Consider the following 16,782-nt stretch of genomic DNA (forward strand, 5'->3'; position numbering starts at 1 on the left):
GAAGACCGTCGTTGTACCCTATACGAGCTCTAGACAGCGGTCATCGACAACTGTGATGGAGCCTTAAGCTTCCACGAGAAATGAGCTACGTGGGAAATTAGAAATCATCGGATGGTCCGCGAGGTTTGGGTTTTTGATTAGCTTATGGTGAGTTGGGAGCGATAGGGCGACGTCCCGCGTTCGACATAATCTGGCGGCAAAACAGCATCGAATGTCACAGTGAGTATCCAAATATGTACATTCGTTTTAATACATCAATTGTAAAACACTGATCAAGCTATTCGTAGCGCGGCGCCAAACTACCAACAGGGAGCATGAGAAATAAGAAAACAAAACTTCGAAACCGACAAGAAAAGATGTCCGCGCAGCCTCGCGCATTCAAGCGCTGGTATAGCGAGTGCCCCAACCCCTTTTCGTTCAATATATATACCAGGCAGCGCTCGTGGGTCACAACCCGCGTAGCTGACATCACAAGTATACCGCGTTCCACAAATAGTCTAACCAAGAACGCCTACCAGAAGCTGCACCATCCGATGTAATGCTGGCAGAGATTTTCCAGCTTCGTCGCTTCAATGATGAGCTTGTTGACCTGGTTCACAACATCAAGCTCCTCATTCTCCTTGAAGTCGCGCCCGTTCAGCTTCTGTACGACGCGGTCCAGAACCTCAACAGCTCTCGCATTCTGCGTCTCCGTATCCTGCGCGCCATTAGCGCCTTCGGGTTCGACGCCGCTATTTGTTCTGGCTCTAGGGCGGGTTATCATCGCGCTGACGGGATCGCCGTTGGCCAAGAGCTCTGATGGTGCAATATCGGCCTCCAGGATGGACGGCCTGCGTGCTCTACCGCCGCCATTCATACCAATAAGAGCAGCCTCCCGGTCGGAACGGAAGTTTGGTCCCGCAGGCGAGGCTGTGTTCGTCAGACGCCAAGTGAGCAGAGGATCGTGAATGAACTGTAGTGAGGTTAGTTACATGAGGTAGTTAGCATGCTGATAAGAGTACTTACAGCTTCCAGGACTGCCATCACGCTCTCCTTGTTGTCTCTGAGAATCCGCATGACGTGCTCGCATGTAATTCTGAAGCTTCCTTCAATATTGCTGACTTCCATTGCGTATGTGAGCATGCGCGTCAAGCGGAATGGAACGCGCTCTGGATACTTCTCGCGCTTCATGGCGACCTCAAAACAGTCACCAAAATCGATGTGGAAGATGTGTCCGTTAAGGCGATCAAGCATTAGGTTAGACGGGTGACGATCACCCAGACCCAGAATATAGCCGACCATAGACATGACACCTAGAGATCTGGTGTAGTTGGTGCGGCGCTCAAGCCAAGCTTCCGAGGATTTGGATTTGAGCCACAGAACACGGTAGAGATCCTGGCCAGTGGTATTGTCCAAAGCATAGCCAAAGACCTCCACCTTTTGCATGAGTGTGAGGTTGTCGTAGTCAGGAGCCATCTGCAGCATGATGCGGTGCTCAATGTTGAGAAGGATCTTGCGGCTCTCACGGTACTCTCGAATGAGGACATGAAGCGTATCAGTATTGGACCTCCATCCAATAAGGCCCGAGCTCTGTGACAGAGGAATTGCTGGGAAGCGCAGAATGGTGAGATGGCGCTTGTAGCACTCCGAGTCGCTGGCTAGAAGAGTGTTACAAAGACCGAACAGCTGCATGACACGTTCGTCTTGCCGGATATCCTCGTGCCCCTTGAGAAGGAAGGGGTACGCGTTTCCGTCTGTGCCACTGGCAGTAATTTTGCGAGGACGCTGTTTTGAGTTGATGACCGTCAAAGTTGGCTCGAAAGACTGGATTCTTACAGGAGGCTGCCCACTCCGATAGGTTCCTGGGATGGCCAAGTCAAGGTTCTTGACGTTTAGCAGCTTGGGTGAGCAATAGGTTAGATCAAGGGTTGTGACCTGTGGTAGCTGTCGAGAAATTCGGCGGAAAACCTGGTAGTAAAGGTCCCAAGCCTGATTTAGGTCATTAAGATCGTGACTAGTCTCGTACTGATGGCACCATTCTCGTGCTTCTCTCAGATCACGACCGAATGCCTGGGCAAATGAGATTTCGCGAAGTGTCTCCGGTCCACGCTCCAGCAAGCTGTGAAGCGGCTCAAGGGTCTGAAACATGCCTTCGATATTCTGATCACCAAAGTATAGTCTAGAAGCTTCTTCCAAGCCCTCATGCCATTGTTCATGCCACAAAACCGCGACACGAATGAGTTCATGGCTAACAAGATCGGCCTGGGCCACCAGGTTGGCGCTGTGCTGACGCATGCTGTCCATAATCTGCGCGGCAGACCGTGATCTGCGGGTGCTCTGGACAGACTTCATAGCGACCGTGAGAGGATAGACCAGCGCTTGAGGGTGCGCTCGACCAACGTCAGCGAGCAGGTTGTGCACTGACTGCTGTACTCGCATATTGGGCTGATTGATACGTGCAATTAGCTGAGGGAGAACCTCTAGCCAGGTATCAACACTGACGTTCGCAAAACCTTCTGTGACAGCTGAATGGACATCGGCGTGGCCTCCATGTGTGAACCAGAGCGTCAAAAGACGCAGAGTATCTTGAAGCGAACTACCAGCTGAGAGCGCAATTGACTTGAAGAACCCCTGAATGGCGGGAACGACGTGCTGGACAATACTGGCGGCATCCGCTCGGTTGGTGTCGCCCTCGGTGCGGGCCGTGAGGGTCTGGACAATTTCAAAGTTTGCGAGGGCCCAGGCGTGCCATGCTTTGTACCAGCGTGGGTTATACCTTGTAGCTTGGGAGTAGGAGGTGAGAATCTCTTCGACATTGTCCCGCTGCCAATTGTCCTTGTTGAGCGCGATGAGCCATTCACCCTGGCGTAGGTAGCACTTCGCTAGCAGCACGGTCTGTTCCACGAGTGCACGTTGAGTCTGCGGTGTGATGATGGACGAGTCGACCTGGTTCTGGAAAGCATAGTCGGCAGTCGTAAGCTCAGTGCCAGACTGAGACGAGAGATGCATCTTGGTCATATCAAATCGATGAGCAGTTTCGTTGGTGAATCTCTGCAAACAGTATAGAGTGCGCTCCGAAATGTTGCGCTGTGTCCGACTACTAGTTTGCTGGCCAGTCTCCCACTGGAACTTGAGCATAGCGTATATGACCTGCGCCGGAACATTCTTGGGTAACGATGAGCCTTCTTTCCAGAACGGGATCATGTTTTCGAGTGGCGCTTCAGTCCCAATGAGCTGCTTGAGCGATTTCTCTGCCAGACCCATGCGACCAGACTTGCGGCACAAGTTGGCAAATTTGATCCACATACGCATGTTTTCTGCTGGCTGAATGACCAAGGCACGAAGTCTCAGTACACGGTGCCAGAGATCGACATTGCGCTGGCAGCCCTCGAGACGCGTCTCCCAGGTCTTTCGCATAGTCGCGCGCTTTTTCTCGTCGCATTGTTTGTATACAATCAGTTCCTCCAACTCGGCAAGCATCTGAACGCGGACCACAACAGGATAGGCTCTGTTGTACGATTCACTGACGAGAGCACTAAGCTCGGTATCCAGGCCCTCACGAGCTTGCTGAATGTTGTTGATGGCCTCTCTAAACTGGTTTCTATGCAAAGCCAAGATGGCGCCGAAGAAAGAACGGTCTGGCGAGTTTCGTTTCAATGAAGACAAATAATTATCCATCGAATCCCATTTGCCGAGACCCCAGGCTGCTGCAGTTGCCAACGGCGCAATCATCCGTTGTACCTCCGGGGCCGAATTTTGCCAGGTATTCCCGGTAAGCGTGGCGAGGGCATCCCACTCGCCGAGGGCGTGAAGGCATCTCATTTTGCCCATAACAATGTCAATGGGAACAGCTTGCTCTGGAGGTACTTCTGCTTCCCGCTTGTTGTAGAAGGCTAGGGCCTCTTCCCAACGCTCAAGCTTTTCGAACCAGGTTTCGCGAAGCTGAATGCCTTCCTTATAGAGTTGAGCTTTTCGCAGAATACCGATGGCAGCGTCTGATTGCTGAAGTTGATTGTTGATCACAATCAATGCCTCGACAGCTCCACTACTTTGATCTTGAAGGAATTCGAGTTCCTTGTAATGAAGAGCTTTGGCGTAGGCGTGACATCGCGCAGCCTCGCGACCGAGTACGCGAATGTCGATCGGCAACGCTTTGTCATCGTGCTCCATGAATTCAGCGAGGTTGAGAAGGAGACCGAGCAGATCCGGCGGGACATTTTCAGACTTGATCGCACTTTCAATATTTTGGATGAGTTCTTCCTGAAATTGCTCAAACAGCTCGCTCCAGCAAGAGACAAAAGCAGAGTTGAAGAGTTCTCGCGCAAGGGGGAGGTAGACGCTTGCCAAACTCGCGCAAGCACGTAAAGCATGGTTAGGAGACTCTGTTAAAAGAGTTGTACTGAATCTTCGCAGCCATTCCTGCCAATCTTCCTTTGTTGACTTGCCCTTGGTATCCCAGGCAGCCTTGAGATGTATTGCGTTCATCTCCAGTTTTTTTGTGCCTAGATCCGCAAACGCAGGTTCGATGCCGCGGTCAAAGTAGCGTGTTTCGGTATTCAGATCCTGTGGGAGCGCCTCTCCTTTCTGAAGCTTGCTGACCAGAAGCTCGTAGTTGGCATGCTGAATTTGTCGCAGATTGATCACCTTGTTCACAGTCCCCATAAAATTGATGTAATCCTTCCCGAGCTGTTGAATGAGGGCACACATTGTGTCCAATGCGGCATTTCGCAGTGCCGGTTCGCTGGCATCAAGCACTCGGGTAAGGGGATGAATAATCTTGGCAGCATAGTCGTTAAGATTGACCTGCTTGGAGATTTTACCAATGGACTCGATCGCCTGCTTTCGGAGGAATGGGGGCTGCGTGGCTTTCTCAAAAGTCCGCACGATGACGGGAATAATTAGATGCATGTATTCCTCGGCGCTGGCTCCAAACACAAGGAACGCATGTAGAACTCTCTCGGAGGGAGCGCGCTTCACACTGGTGTCCTTCTCGAGTACGCCAAGCATCATAGGCAAAAGACCGGCCAAGTAGATTTTGAACTCGCCCTCCAGAGAGCGAGAGATTGCTTCGATAAGTGATAGGATAGTAGTCTGCAGCGACGACGACTTGTTCCAGTATTCTTGCAAAATCTCAATAATACCGGGGAGGTAATTTCTGATGTGCTGTCTCACAATGCTGACCAGCGTTGCCAGCTGGTTGAAGTAGGATTCCAACCTTGTTGACGGCGAGGACCGAATGACCTGTAGGAAAGCGGGGATGATGCGGTCTAAGAATGAGACGCACTCTAGGCCAAGGGTTCTGAAAATATTCATGATCGCTTCAATGACAGCAGCGTGATGTTGAGCAAGGGATTGGTCCTTCAGAATCTGAAGTAAGGCATTGATGACCACAGTTGGAAAGTACTCCTTATTTGAAGGGGTCAAGCCGCTCATCATCAGTGAAATGTCAGTCATCGGACCCAGTTCTGCCCGAGATTGGGTATCAAGGGGCTTCTCTTCGGCCTGCTGGCATTTATAAGGGTCGAGAGCACCCAGAATGCCCATTAGCTTGATAGTTTCCTGTCGAATTGGTCCCCGCTGATCTTCGGTGCGAATAATGCTTTGCAAGTTTTCAAGTAGCTGCGGGTATTCGAGATACGGCCGAATAACGTAGCCTGAATTGCTGGCTAGCTGGCCAAGTGCGTGCAGGGCAGCCTCTCGCTTGATGTTTGAGCTTTGATCCTGAAGGGCCTCGATGATAAGAGGCATCAGACGGTCTTTGTATGGAAGCATATCCTCACCGCCAACTGTCGCAAGCTCGCCGATGGCTTTGAGTATGGTGGCCGCAACAGAAGGGTTTGGGTCGCTGGCCTTCGGAAGAAGCACCGAGATCATGGGCTCCACGTATGGTTTAATAAGCGACTGCGCATTCTGGACGAGAAGACTGAGCAGCTTGGCGCTTTCTTCCTTACTACGAGCAACATCCGAGAATTCAAGCTCCGTAAGCATCTGAATGAGAGTCTTGCGGAGAGACGGAATGACGTATGCGGGATTGTATCTAGCCAGTCGGCCAATGATAGAGACGGCAACTTCTCTAATGACGAACGCTTCGTCGTTCAGGGCGAAGAAGAGGATGCGGATATTTTCGGCTTTGGCAAGGTGACGATCGAATCGTTCATCGAGAGCCGCGAGCACAGTTCGTCGAATATTAGGCTCAGGATCGGAGATGCCCACGGTAAGAAGCTTTTCGATTACATCACCGACCACTTGAAGGGCGTGATAGCTTGTTTGGTTGACGATTGGATCACGGACATAGAGCTGACAGCAGGTGAGAGCGGCAGCCTCTCTGGTATCTGGATCTTCGTCTTCAACATACTTAATTGCTACGTCGCGGACAAACTCATTCAGAATATGTCCAGCAAAATCGAAGCTTCCTAGCGTGTTGAGCGCCAACTTGACTTCGGCGCGGCGATGTTCGTATGCCTGTGGATCCTTGCCGTCTTTTGCAATGACAGGGACGGATGAGAGAGTGTTGGGCTGAGGAGCGCCGAGCGGCTTGAAAGGCTCGCCACAAAGGACTACACTGAGCATATCCAACAGACGTTCTTGAATTGTCGGCTTGACCGGGGGAATATAAAAAGCCATATCGACGAGAGCTTGCGTAAGCTTCGGCGTGAGCTCGCAGGCAAAAATAGGGTCCAGCAGCGCTTCCATATATTTGCTGAGAGTCTGACCAACAGCCACGGCGAGCCGGCTAATGCAGTCAAATACTGGGTCCACAGATCCTCTCTTGCGAGACTGCGCACTGAGCCCTTCCCTGACGTAAATGAGCACACCATCCAGATACGGGGCAATAGCACTCTTGACAGAGTTGGCAATGTTTCCGATGGCAAGGAAAGCATCATTGCGCTCTTTGTCCTTCTTGAGCATGCCCGAGAGGTAGACCATGAACTTATGCAGCCATGACTGGGCAAAGTCAGCTGGAGAATAGCTAGCCAAATCAGGAATGAGGAGAACGACTGTGTTTCTGACAGTCGGCTCGCGATGGTCCTTGTGCCGGAAGACAACATCGCATGCTTCTTGGTAGTGCTCCTGCATGAACATGCCACCCTGTTCGAGGAGTTCCTTGAGCACCAACAAAGACGCATGTGTATACTCTACAGTATTGACTTTGAGGCCCTGCCTGGCTTCGTTGTAGATTTTTCCCATCCATAGTTGTTTCATCTCCTGGTCTCGATCGCGGATGATTCGGAAACAAGCGCTGACAGTTTCGGCCGATGCTTCTCGAATCTGCTGCCTGGGATCGCGCAAGCCAACCCATATCAACTCAAAGATTGTTTGGATATACTGGTACATCAATGTCGGAGCGTTGACAGCCAGCTCTCGCAGCACCAGCACCGCACTGTAGCGCCGTTCTTCGACTCGGTCGTTTTGTAGCCACTCGAGCGCCGTGTTTACTTCCGAGTCGACAAGTTCTGAAATGAGCGATCCACCGGGGCGGCATAGCTTACCGAGGGCGACAGCGGCCGGTCGCATCGGGTTCATATCTTTGCCTCGCAGCAGTGTTTTCAAGTTCTGTGTAAATCGCGTATACTTGAGGGCAACATCGACGCCGTCAAAGTCGACGAGCGCATCCAGCGCATAGATGCCGCCCAGTCTTTCAGCGGAGTCGCCGCCATGTGTGATGAGTTGCGTGATCTTGTTGTTGACAGTATTGTAAAAGGATAGGAACTGTTCCGGATTCAGATCTGCGCAGGACCCGTTAGCTGCGACGCGGATCCAGCGTGCAGAATATTTGTAAATTACCTCGGTGGCATATGGTGACGAGGTCCTTCAGCTGCAATGCAGCTCTCCGTCGTACATCGTCGCCGACTCTAGGATTAGATGGTCAGTATTTTGGCCTTGCCGGACAATGTCGCAGCTCGCAAACCTAGATTTCAGCTGACGGCTGATATGGTCCAGCCGCTCCAATGCGGCGGGTTGCTGCTGTGTCATGGCAACGAGTGCTCACAGCTCCACAGCTGCAGCATATGGGAAACCACGGGATTCAAAAGTCGTAGCCGCCGTCGCAGGGAGTCGCGCAAGCAAAGAAGCGCCCGAGGTGGTTGGGACGAGGGAATTGTTGCGGGCGTTGGGCGATAACAGTAGGAGGTTGTGCGTATAAAATACACCGTAGTTCCACCGCAACCATGTTACACACACATATTGGTATGTGTAGTGGGTAGAGGTGCGTGGCTGAAGATGGGTGTCGAGACTTTGAACATGTGCGGCGAGCTTCCTGGGGCACGCGCGCCGGGGAGTTGATGCAAAGACAGTGCGAAGCTATATTTGGTACTGTCTGACGCTAGCAATGAATGACGGATATAGAACGACGACGGGTCTTCACACTGTTTCCCGCACTGTGCGACGCCCAACCCCACTCATCCCAGATACCTGCGCCCGCTAGCGCAACAGAGTCCCATCACCTGTCCGACTATTATCATTTTTAGACGACAATCCGCATTTATTCATCGCCTCAACGGATCAATCGCCATGGGTAATGACGGCGGCTCAATTCCCAAGCGTCGAGAGCTTGTCAAGAACGCAGCTCGATTGCCGACAGTATCCGAGCTTAAGGCGACTATTCTCGAATCCCTTGGCCATGCCTGGTCGCATTGTGCGCTCAGCGATGCGCCGCTTGATATGGACACTGCAGTGTCGGACGCCTCTGGCCGACTTTATAACTACGAGGCCGTCTTGAAGCACTTGCTGCCGTCTGAAGAACCTGCAAACCCCGACAACGTTTCGATAATCATTCGATCTCTCCGCGATATTGTGAAGCTCAAGTTCATGAACCGGGGCGGCAAGTGGATTTGCCCAGTCTCTCTGAAGGAGCTTGGCCCAGCCACCCGATCGGTATATATTGTACCCTGCGGCCATGCATTCGCCGAAGTCGCCGTCACCGAAATCATAGAAGATTCCTGCCCCGAATGCAGTGAGCCGTTCGAGCGCGAAAACATCATCGCCATCTTACCAACGACCGAGAAAGATATCGAGCGCCTTGTGAAGAGAATGGAGGACCTCAAATCGAAGGGTCTGTGCCACTCCATGAAAAAGGACAAGTCTGAAAAGAAGAAGAAGCGCAAAGGGGGCGATGTTGCGCGAGGCGACGGAGATAAAGGGGAACAGAACGGAACTATAAATAGGAACAAGAAAGCGAAAATGGACGATGCTAGGATAAGCGGAATCAACAATCCCTTGGCCGCCAGTCTCACTGCACGTGTTCTGGCAGAGCAGGACGAGAAAAATAAGCTGCGGCACTTGGTCAAGACTGCCTCTAGAGGGCGATAGTCATGGAAGACATGCAGATACATTGTCAAAGAAATAGGATACCCGGAGGACCATTTGGGTTCCCATCATTGCATAGGTTTGGCGCCAGGAGATGATATGATTATAGGTGTGTCTTTATTCTCAACTTTACTTATGTTGCCTATATTTCTTCGCTTTCTTTCTTCTTCCTATCTTTCTTATGTTTCTGATATCTCTTACTTTCCAACTTTTTTCTTCCTCTCCTTATTTTCCTTAGCTTCTTCCACACGAAAAAGTCTAGTGTTCCGGCCACTGGCCTCTTTTCTTAGTACTTGCTAGGCTGGGCAGATGCGGAATATGGGAATATTCACTTGATGCAAATGCGTGCTATTACCAGCAGCACAAAAGATGATTACTGGTATGCAACTAGAGGAGCCACAGGTAATCCTCCGAGACCACCATAGAGGTTTTCCTACATGCATCAGTGTTAAGTATTGTGGCTGAATGATTGCGCGTTCCAGCACGCAACGTTAGTGCAGAGCATCATACCTAAATTAGGTAGGCATTCGGCGGCGTGGGTCGCCTGACTATTTGTGGCTTCAGCTGTCAGCACTTCATTCCGCCACAGCTTAATTTAATGCCAAGTAAGCTTTCCCGATCACAAAACTCATCTCATGTCATAAACCGCCGACGGGATGAATTTGAATCCACACTCGGTCGTACCAAAACCCTCCGGCCGCAAAGGCAATAGAAAGGTCCGCACAGGCTGCATCACCTGCAAGCAAGTTAATTAGCAACCCCTGTCGATGGCTTCCTCCTGACCGCAGCTCAGGATCCGTAAAGTCAAATGCGACGAGGCCAGGCCATCATGCCTGCGATGCGTTGGAACGGGCCGCAGATGCCAGGGATATGTTGGTCGTTCGTCAGCACCCAATGCCCTACTTCGGCTCAGCCCAACCATGGAGTTTGAGTCCGCCGAGGGATGCCGCGCTTTTGACTACTATCGCAGCCAGTCAGCCCCGGTTCTCAGCAACATAATGGATTCCGAGTTTTGGAGTGGCTTAGTAATGCGACTGAGTGTCACGGAACCGATTGTGCGGCACGCCGTCCTAGCAATGAGCAGCCTTCATGAGCATCTCAGCACCCACAAAGAAGGCACTGACGCCGTTGGGCCATCGTTCACCTACGCGGAATATGGAAAGTCGATATCGGCACTGAGAGATTGGAAACCAAGCAATGGGCCGACTATCCCACTATTGGCCTGTGTTCTGTACACATGCCTGGAATTTCTCCTTGACAACGAACAGGCCGCGCGGATGCACATCATCGAAGGCCGGAAACTGTTAGGCTCCATCGGCAACGAGTCGTCGCCCGCTCTTGAAATGGTTAAGCGAGATTTGGTTCCCATGTATACAAGACTAGGTCTGGCGGCATTTCTATACGGTGGCAGTCCCCCACGCGTACCAGAGCATTTGCGCCCGTCCATCTCGACGCCTGTAAGATTCGAAAGCATAGCCGAGGCTAGAACCTTGCTCTATCACCTGCTGGATGAAGCGCTGCGGTTTAGCACGACTGCACGACCACAAGTCTACACGGGAGAGCTTGATGTAGATGGTTTACAGAATCTTGCCTCTGCGCAACAGGACTTGCTATCCCGTCTGAGTCATTGGCATACACTTTTCATTGTCCTCATCAGCGGTGTGAAAACGACACAAGCAAACACTTGTACACAAAACCTCCTACTGATGTACTACAACACGGCTACCATCTGGGTCTCTACGTCGCTCAGCCAGGACGAGGTAGCCTACGATAGTCACATCACTGCATTTGGCACTATTGTGTCGCTTGCTTCGGCAATCATCACGGGCGCACAGCGCGGACCGCCGCTGCATTCATTCAGCTTTGAGACAGAGTTGATAGCACCAGTCTACTGGACAGCACAGAAATGTCGGCACCCACTGCTGCGCCGTGCCGCCGTGAAGCTACTAATGAAGGACGAACTGAGGAACCGGCGCGAAAATCTCTGGCACTCCAACGAAGCCATTGCAATAGCACTTCGAACGATAGAAATCGAGGAGGAGAGTATTGACAGATCCATGGTAGCCACCGATAGAAATGCCATGGACCTGAGACCAGGTTCTCACAGCACACCGTATTCAGAGGCCTCAAGCAGAGATTCCAACAGAAGCAACTGGCATGTCCCCCTTCACCAACCACCCACACTCTCGCTTGATCAGTTCGAAGAAGAAATGCAGCTGGATGAGCTACTGGACTTCAACAGGATCCCAGAGACGGGTGTTGGTGCTGCTCACGATGCTGGCAGTCTGGCTGAAGTCCTGGATGTACAGGCTGATGTTGTTCAGCTGCAGTCCCCGTATGGCGTGCCCGAGAGCTCACGCATCAAGAACGTTTTGATTGGGCCTCGTGACAAGAATGGTGTTTCGGTGACGACGTTCCGGGAGCCGCAGAATGTAGAGGATCAATGGGATGTGAGGAAAGAGTTCATCCCATTTGTTTAATATAGAACCAGTAAAGCAAAGCTCCAATCCATACTACATGACTGAGTTCGTAAGTACGAAGGCAAGACGTTAGTAGCTAAGTTACTACTATGAGTTATTTATTAAAGAATAAATATATTAATGGAGAATAGGGAGAATAAATAAAAGTGGTAAAAGCTAGAGAAATGAGGGGAATAAGAGAAATTAGAGAAGTAAGACGGGGGAAGAAGTTATCGAATAAATAAATAAACAAAGTCACTACTGCTTCTACGCGGGCGTTTTCTTTTACCGGTGGGTGCCTAGTGAATACTTAGTGACAACGGTCTCCCCGGCGAAGGCTTATGGAGTTTGTGTCAGGATTGTCGAGGCTATTGGAAAGGAAGCGGATCTTTATTGTCGTCCCGTTCGCCCAGATCATAAAAGCAAATCTCAAAAGCCAAGCGTGCAGCTTGCGCGGATATTTGGATCTGCCGAGGTGCCTGACAGTTGCCTGGTGTGCCTGGTGACGACAGCCTTGTTCATGGAGCGGCGGCCATCACGAACGAATCACAGCCACGCTGCGGCGTAGCCGACAGTTGCCCCAACTGCCCCCTTGGCGTAATGCGAGGAATCTAGGTCCTGGGTTTCTGCGACGCAGATAGCTTTCTTCGGATAATTTCAAGCTGTACATATATCTACGAGTTTCTGCTTTGTCCCTAACGACTGGAAAACAGCTGTTTCCAAGTCCTCTCGGGTGGAAACTTTGGTCAATTACGAGTTTCCGACCGGCGGCATAGCGCCTTTTCTCACGCAACCTCCATCAGCTCCCAACAATCGTACCCAGGCGATAAAAATGGAAGATTGCCACTGTCAAGGCGATTCCGGCACTGCGCCACGAGTCGCAGAGTCTCCCAGGGCGGAGCCCGCCTTTCGAAAGCGTTTCCCGGAGACCTTTCGCCTGAATCCAAGCTCGCTGCGCCGCCACTCGCGGGCTCAGTCAATATGCAGCAGTGTATCTTCCGCCCATTTCTTTGACTCGGACACGGCATATTCTGCGTCTTCCGTCGCGAGCCCAATTAGTACTGTGTACGAGAGCGAGACCGAGGATTTTATACGCCCCCTTTTTCAGGACCGGCCCAGCTCCAGAGTCGCCGAAAGGCGCCGCCAGCATTTTGCGTCCTTCGACTCTGGGTCGACATGGGTCGGCGACAGAGAAGAAGAAGCTAGGTTTACTCAAGATAAGCTTGAAACTACGATGAAAGCTGTTTTCGCTAGTTCGTTGTCGCCAAAGACATTCCTAAGCGAAAACGATGAAGACGAAGATGACCTCAAGAGGTGAGTTTCGGGATTTCTTTGTTTCCAATGATGCTTTCATTAACACATCCTGAGCCCGGCCACTGCTCAGAATCTGAGTGACGACGACGCTTCAATGTCCGGCAACTCAGAGGGCGGCGTTAGTGAGGAGGCCGATGTTAACAGCCCTCGAACATTCATATGCGACGCAAGCTCTGTCGCCACTGACGAGACAGTTGAGAGTGACGCCGATACGCTGCTCACTTACACTCTGCAACTAGTCTACGGCATTGACGCGCCGGAGCAAGAACATCAGCTCGGCAATATGCGACGATTGTCTGCAAGGTACATTCGATTGTTGGGCGACGCTATTTGGCAATCGCCCACCGTCGACGGAGAGCAGCCGAACTCGCAAGACAATTCGTATCCCAGTAACACATCTTCGCCTATACACGACGGCCGGCGTGGGTCACATTCTGGGTCATCCCAGTCAAGTTCCAAACGCAAACAGGAAGACGACCATGGTGAAGATGGCCAGGAGAATGGGCAGGGATCGGGCTTTGTGCCCGTGAAGAAGGCCAAGCACGCCATTCGAGACGACGGCAGCCTGCGACTTAGCTGCCCTTTCCGAAAACGCAACCCCCATCGCTTCAACGTGCGTGATCACCACAGCTGCGCAATGACGTATTTCCCAAAATTCGCAGAACTAAGGTGGGCCCGTCTCTTAAACGAAACTGCCCCGGCGAAGTACTGACAAGTTTCAAAGACAGCACATTGTAAAGCAACACAAGCGCGATGACCCATCGGCATTCGTATGCGATAGATGCAATCGCGACTTTCGTTCGCGGAAAGAGCTGCGCGAACACCAACGACAGCCAAAAGAGTTTATGTGTGATCTAGCAGATCACGATCCAGAATCTGGAATAGACGGACCAACGTGCAACAAACTGCTCAGTCGCAAGCGCGCAAGCGGCGCCTCGCCGATTATACAATGGAAAGAAATATGGAATCTATTATTTCCGGATGACGACGATCATGCAATCCAGACATCCAGTGAGTTCTCTTATGAATACGCAAGCCAATTCCACGCTGACCATTGGTTAGATTTTACTCCCGTCATTGAGCATTTTGAGCTGGCGGCGCAGTTCTACACATCGGTTGACCACTTACGGGCGTCCCTGCAAGACAAAATATCCAATCAGGCCACGCTAGACACGATATGGACCAAATTCCACCAGTGCTTCGCAGAGAGCGTGGAGCAGTGCCTCACCACAGCTCAAGGGCTGCCCTATGTAAATCGCAGCAACAAGAAGGGCGAGTCGAGCAAGACCGCGCAGCAAGCAGGCAGAAGCAGCCATCGCATGCCCAACATTCAAGCGCGGCCCGATTCTGGCATCGTGCTAGACGACGGGTCGGAGGAGAGCGGCAGTGTTACCAGCAGTGGGGTCCGCTACAACGACAGCAACGCCATCCTACACATGCTCAACGGCGGCGACCAGCACGGTTTTGTGTTTGGCGATAGCTCCAGCACGCCTGCGCTATCGCTGCATACACCTGCATCGGTATTTGACCCCAATTTGCTTTCCGCTCCTGCACAACTGATCCCTCGCGGCCATGCCATGACATCAAATCCCCAAACAGACTTCACACGGCTCTGGACAGACGAGATGATGTACAACACGACGGACATGGGAGGTGCCGACCCAAGCGCGACACCACATGGAAATTGGGAAGATACACCACCACACATGGCATTTTACGAATCAACGACACCCAACTTATTTTAGAGAAGCGACAAAAGGGGCGCCAGTCTCCCCCCCATGAACTGTAGAACAAATAGCCAAAATATATACAACGCTATGTAACTGCTTGAAAATTGGTACTTGAAATGAGCCGCTAGCCGTGAAAGTTCGGTTGCTGATATCATCTTGTGCCCACGTATGGTTCTGTTGCTATGGATGGCCGCCTCGTGGCTCAGCAGGCGGCACCGCCGAGTTCGGCCTAGTATCCCGCCGCACATCGTACATCGTGTCCACCCTCACGCCGTTCTTATCTTCAAATAGCCCTTCCAGACTGTCTCCCCTCGATTGGACCCTCTCAACTGTTGTCTTGGTCTTGATGGAGAGGTGCGCCATAGCGCGCAGCTCCGCAAGCTCAGCATCGTTATTGTCTGTCTCGTCGCCTTCCGACGTGAGCCGCGCGCTGCCCTTGCGGGAGCTCCGCGAGCTATGCTGCTTATGCGACGGCACTGCACTTTTGATGCTACCTGCAGCGTTGCGGAACCAGATGAGCACGGTGTGCAGCGTCGGGATGCTGCCGCATACAATCATGAGGAACAGCTCGCCGGTAACCCAGACGAAAATATCGTACGTAGCCCACGTCTGGTCGGTGCGGTTGGCGAGCTCGGCGAGGTACTGTGTTTTGATACCGGAGCAGATGGATGTGAGGATGTTGAGGCCGAAGACGATTGTGAGCTGTATCTTTTCGGTCGTCGTGTTGTTCAGTTGCCAGAAGATAGTTGCCGGAATGATGGCGAGACTGGCATCGGTAAATGTGTTGAACGCTGCAACTGTTAGAGACATGCGGCCTGGCTTGCCGAAAATGAAATTTTGACTTACCTCCAGTAAATGTTCCAAACGAGGACATGACATGAGGGTTCATGCATTTGCCCACGACCCGCTGGTCCCAGAGCGCTTTGGCTGGGGTACATTGCGCGAACGTCAATGTTGAGCAGGCAATAGCAACGAGGCTAGCGAGAGTCACCGGCACAATCCACAGAAATATGCGTTGCCATCGCAGCTCAGTCAGTTGAATAATCGCGAGCAATAGTGCCGCAACAGAGATTTTGCCCGCCGCAACGCCCAAAATGCCAAACACCTGGCTGAGCCAGTTAAGGAACAGCACATTGGCGACATTGTCGGGTCCCGTTTTGGCAACATCATGAATATGCATCGATCCTCCTTTTTGCGCGTATAGGGTGAGCACAATACTCCATCCTGTAAAACAAAGCTGCGTAGTCACCGAGCACGTTATTAGCACTGGCGGAAAGGGTCACACTTGATGGAGACAGGATTGACAAGGGCATACCATGGCAAAAATCATAAAAATATCGTCCCACCCGAACATACGGTTGCGAATGCGGACGACAACGCGGAGCATGGCCGTGATGCCCGCCAGCGCCGTCAGCGACCACAGGACGCTGATGAGGACAGGGCCGCGGTCTGGGACATCATCGCCCCTAGATTCGACGCCACCCATGGGATTTCGGGGCTCGAAAACAGAAGGCAGCGCTTCCAACTTCACAAGTGAGACGCAGTCGACCAGTCCCTATTCCATTGATTATAGTCTCGTCATCCGGGGCGAGCGGGGAGGTAGTCAGACTAATACTGGTAGATTTTGTAAAGGAGGGCGGGAACAGACCGGAGCACTTTGTGTTTAATATCCGCTGTCGAGGAGAGGGGGCTGTAAGAAGACAAGGACTTGCGCTCTAACAAGTGATCTCCATGACCGACCGGCCTTGAAACTAGTTTCTTGGCCCACTGAAGATGGGGCACTTTGTTTCTTTTCCGCCCATCCCTTGTTAGTTTCTTGGAATGTGGATGGACGAGCCGTGCCGAGAGGGGGGACGAGCAAAAGAAAGAAAAAGAACAGGCCATGCAAGGTTCCGCGTGTATATCTAGCTATTCCCTTGTGCATGCGTGGACCTCTTCATCCCGCCCGGCTGCATTATGTCGAGGAACGGAGTGAGTCCTGGGTGCCGTCCCAC

The 16,782-nt window shown here is 51.9% G+C and overlaps 5 protein-coding genes across 5 annotated transcripts; 3 read left to right on the forward strand and 2 right to left on the reverse strand.

Moving 5' to 3' along the window:
• Window positions 1-511: 511 nt before the first annotated feature.
• Window positions 512-7,953, reverse strand: LMH87_007492 (uncharacterized protein; the record flags this gene model as incomplete). The annotated part of the gene is made up of 4 exons (XM_056192591.1): window positions 512-952; window positions 1,006-7,706; window positions 7,765-7,832; window positions 7,889-7,953. 4 exons carry the CDS (start codon window positions 7,951-7,953, stop codon window positions 512-514), a joined length of 7,275 nt encoding a protein of 2,424 aa, XP_056060797.1.
• A 537-nt stretch (window positions 7,954-8,490) lies between these two features.
• Window positions 8,491-9,288, forward strand: LMH87_007493 (uncharacterized protein; the record flags this gene model as incomplete). Its single annotated transcript, XM_056192592.1, has 2 exons — window positions 8,491-8,932; window positions 8,987-9,288. The coding sequence occupies 2 exons, from the start codon at window positions 8,491-8,493 to the stop codon at window positions 9,286-9,288; spliced, it is 744 nt and encodes a 247-aa protein (XP_056060798.1).
• A 653-nt stretch (window positions 9,289-9,941) lies between these two features.
• On the forward strand, window positions 9,942-11,765 carry LMH87_007494 (uncharacterized protein; the record flags this gene model as incomplete). Its single annotated transcript, XM_056192593.1, has 2 exons — window positions 9,942-10,027; window positions 10,079-11,765. The coding sequence occupies 2 exons, from the start codon at window positions 9,942-9,944 to the stop codon at window positions 11,763-11,765; spliced, it is 1,773 nt and encodes a 590-aa protein (XP_056060799.1).
• An 811-nt stretch (window positions 11,766-12,576) lies between these two features.
• On the forward strand, window positions 12,577-14,803 carry LMH87_007495 (uncharacterized protein; the record flags this gene model as incomplete). Its single annotated transcript, XM_056192594.1, has 4 exons — window positions 12,577-13,058; window positions 13,113-13,727; window positions 13,783-14,069; window positions 14,121-14,803. The coding sequence occupies 4 exons, from the start codon at window positions 12,577-12,579 to the stop codon at window positions 14,801-14,803; spliced, it is 2,067 nt and encodes a 688-aa protein (XP_056060800.1).
• Window positions 14,804-14,968: 165 nt separating this feature from the next.
• LMH87_007496 (uncharacterized protein) lies at window positions 14,969-16,274 on the reverse strand (the record flags this gene model as incomplete). Its single annotated transcript, XM_056192595.1, has 3 exons — window positions 14,969-15,579; window positions 15,635-16,025; window positions 16,104-16,274. 3 exons carry the CDS (start codon window positions 16,272-16,274, stop codon window positions 14,969-14,971), a joined length of 1,173 nt encoding a protein of 390 aa, XP_056060801.1.
• Window positions 16,275-16,782: the final 508 nt, after the last annotated feature.

The sequence above is a fragment of the Akanthomyces muscarius genome, chromosome 1 (assembly GCF_028009165.1).
Source record: "Akanthomyces muscarius strain Ve6 chromosome 1, whole genome shotgun sequence".
In the NCBI taxonomy this organism is placed as follows: Eukaryota; Fungi; Ascomycota; class Sordariomycetes; order Hypocreales; family Cordycipitaceae; genus Akanthomyces; species Akanthomyces muscarius.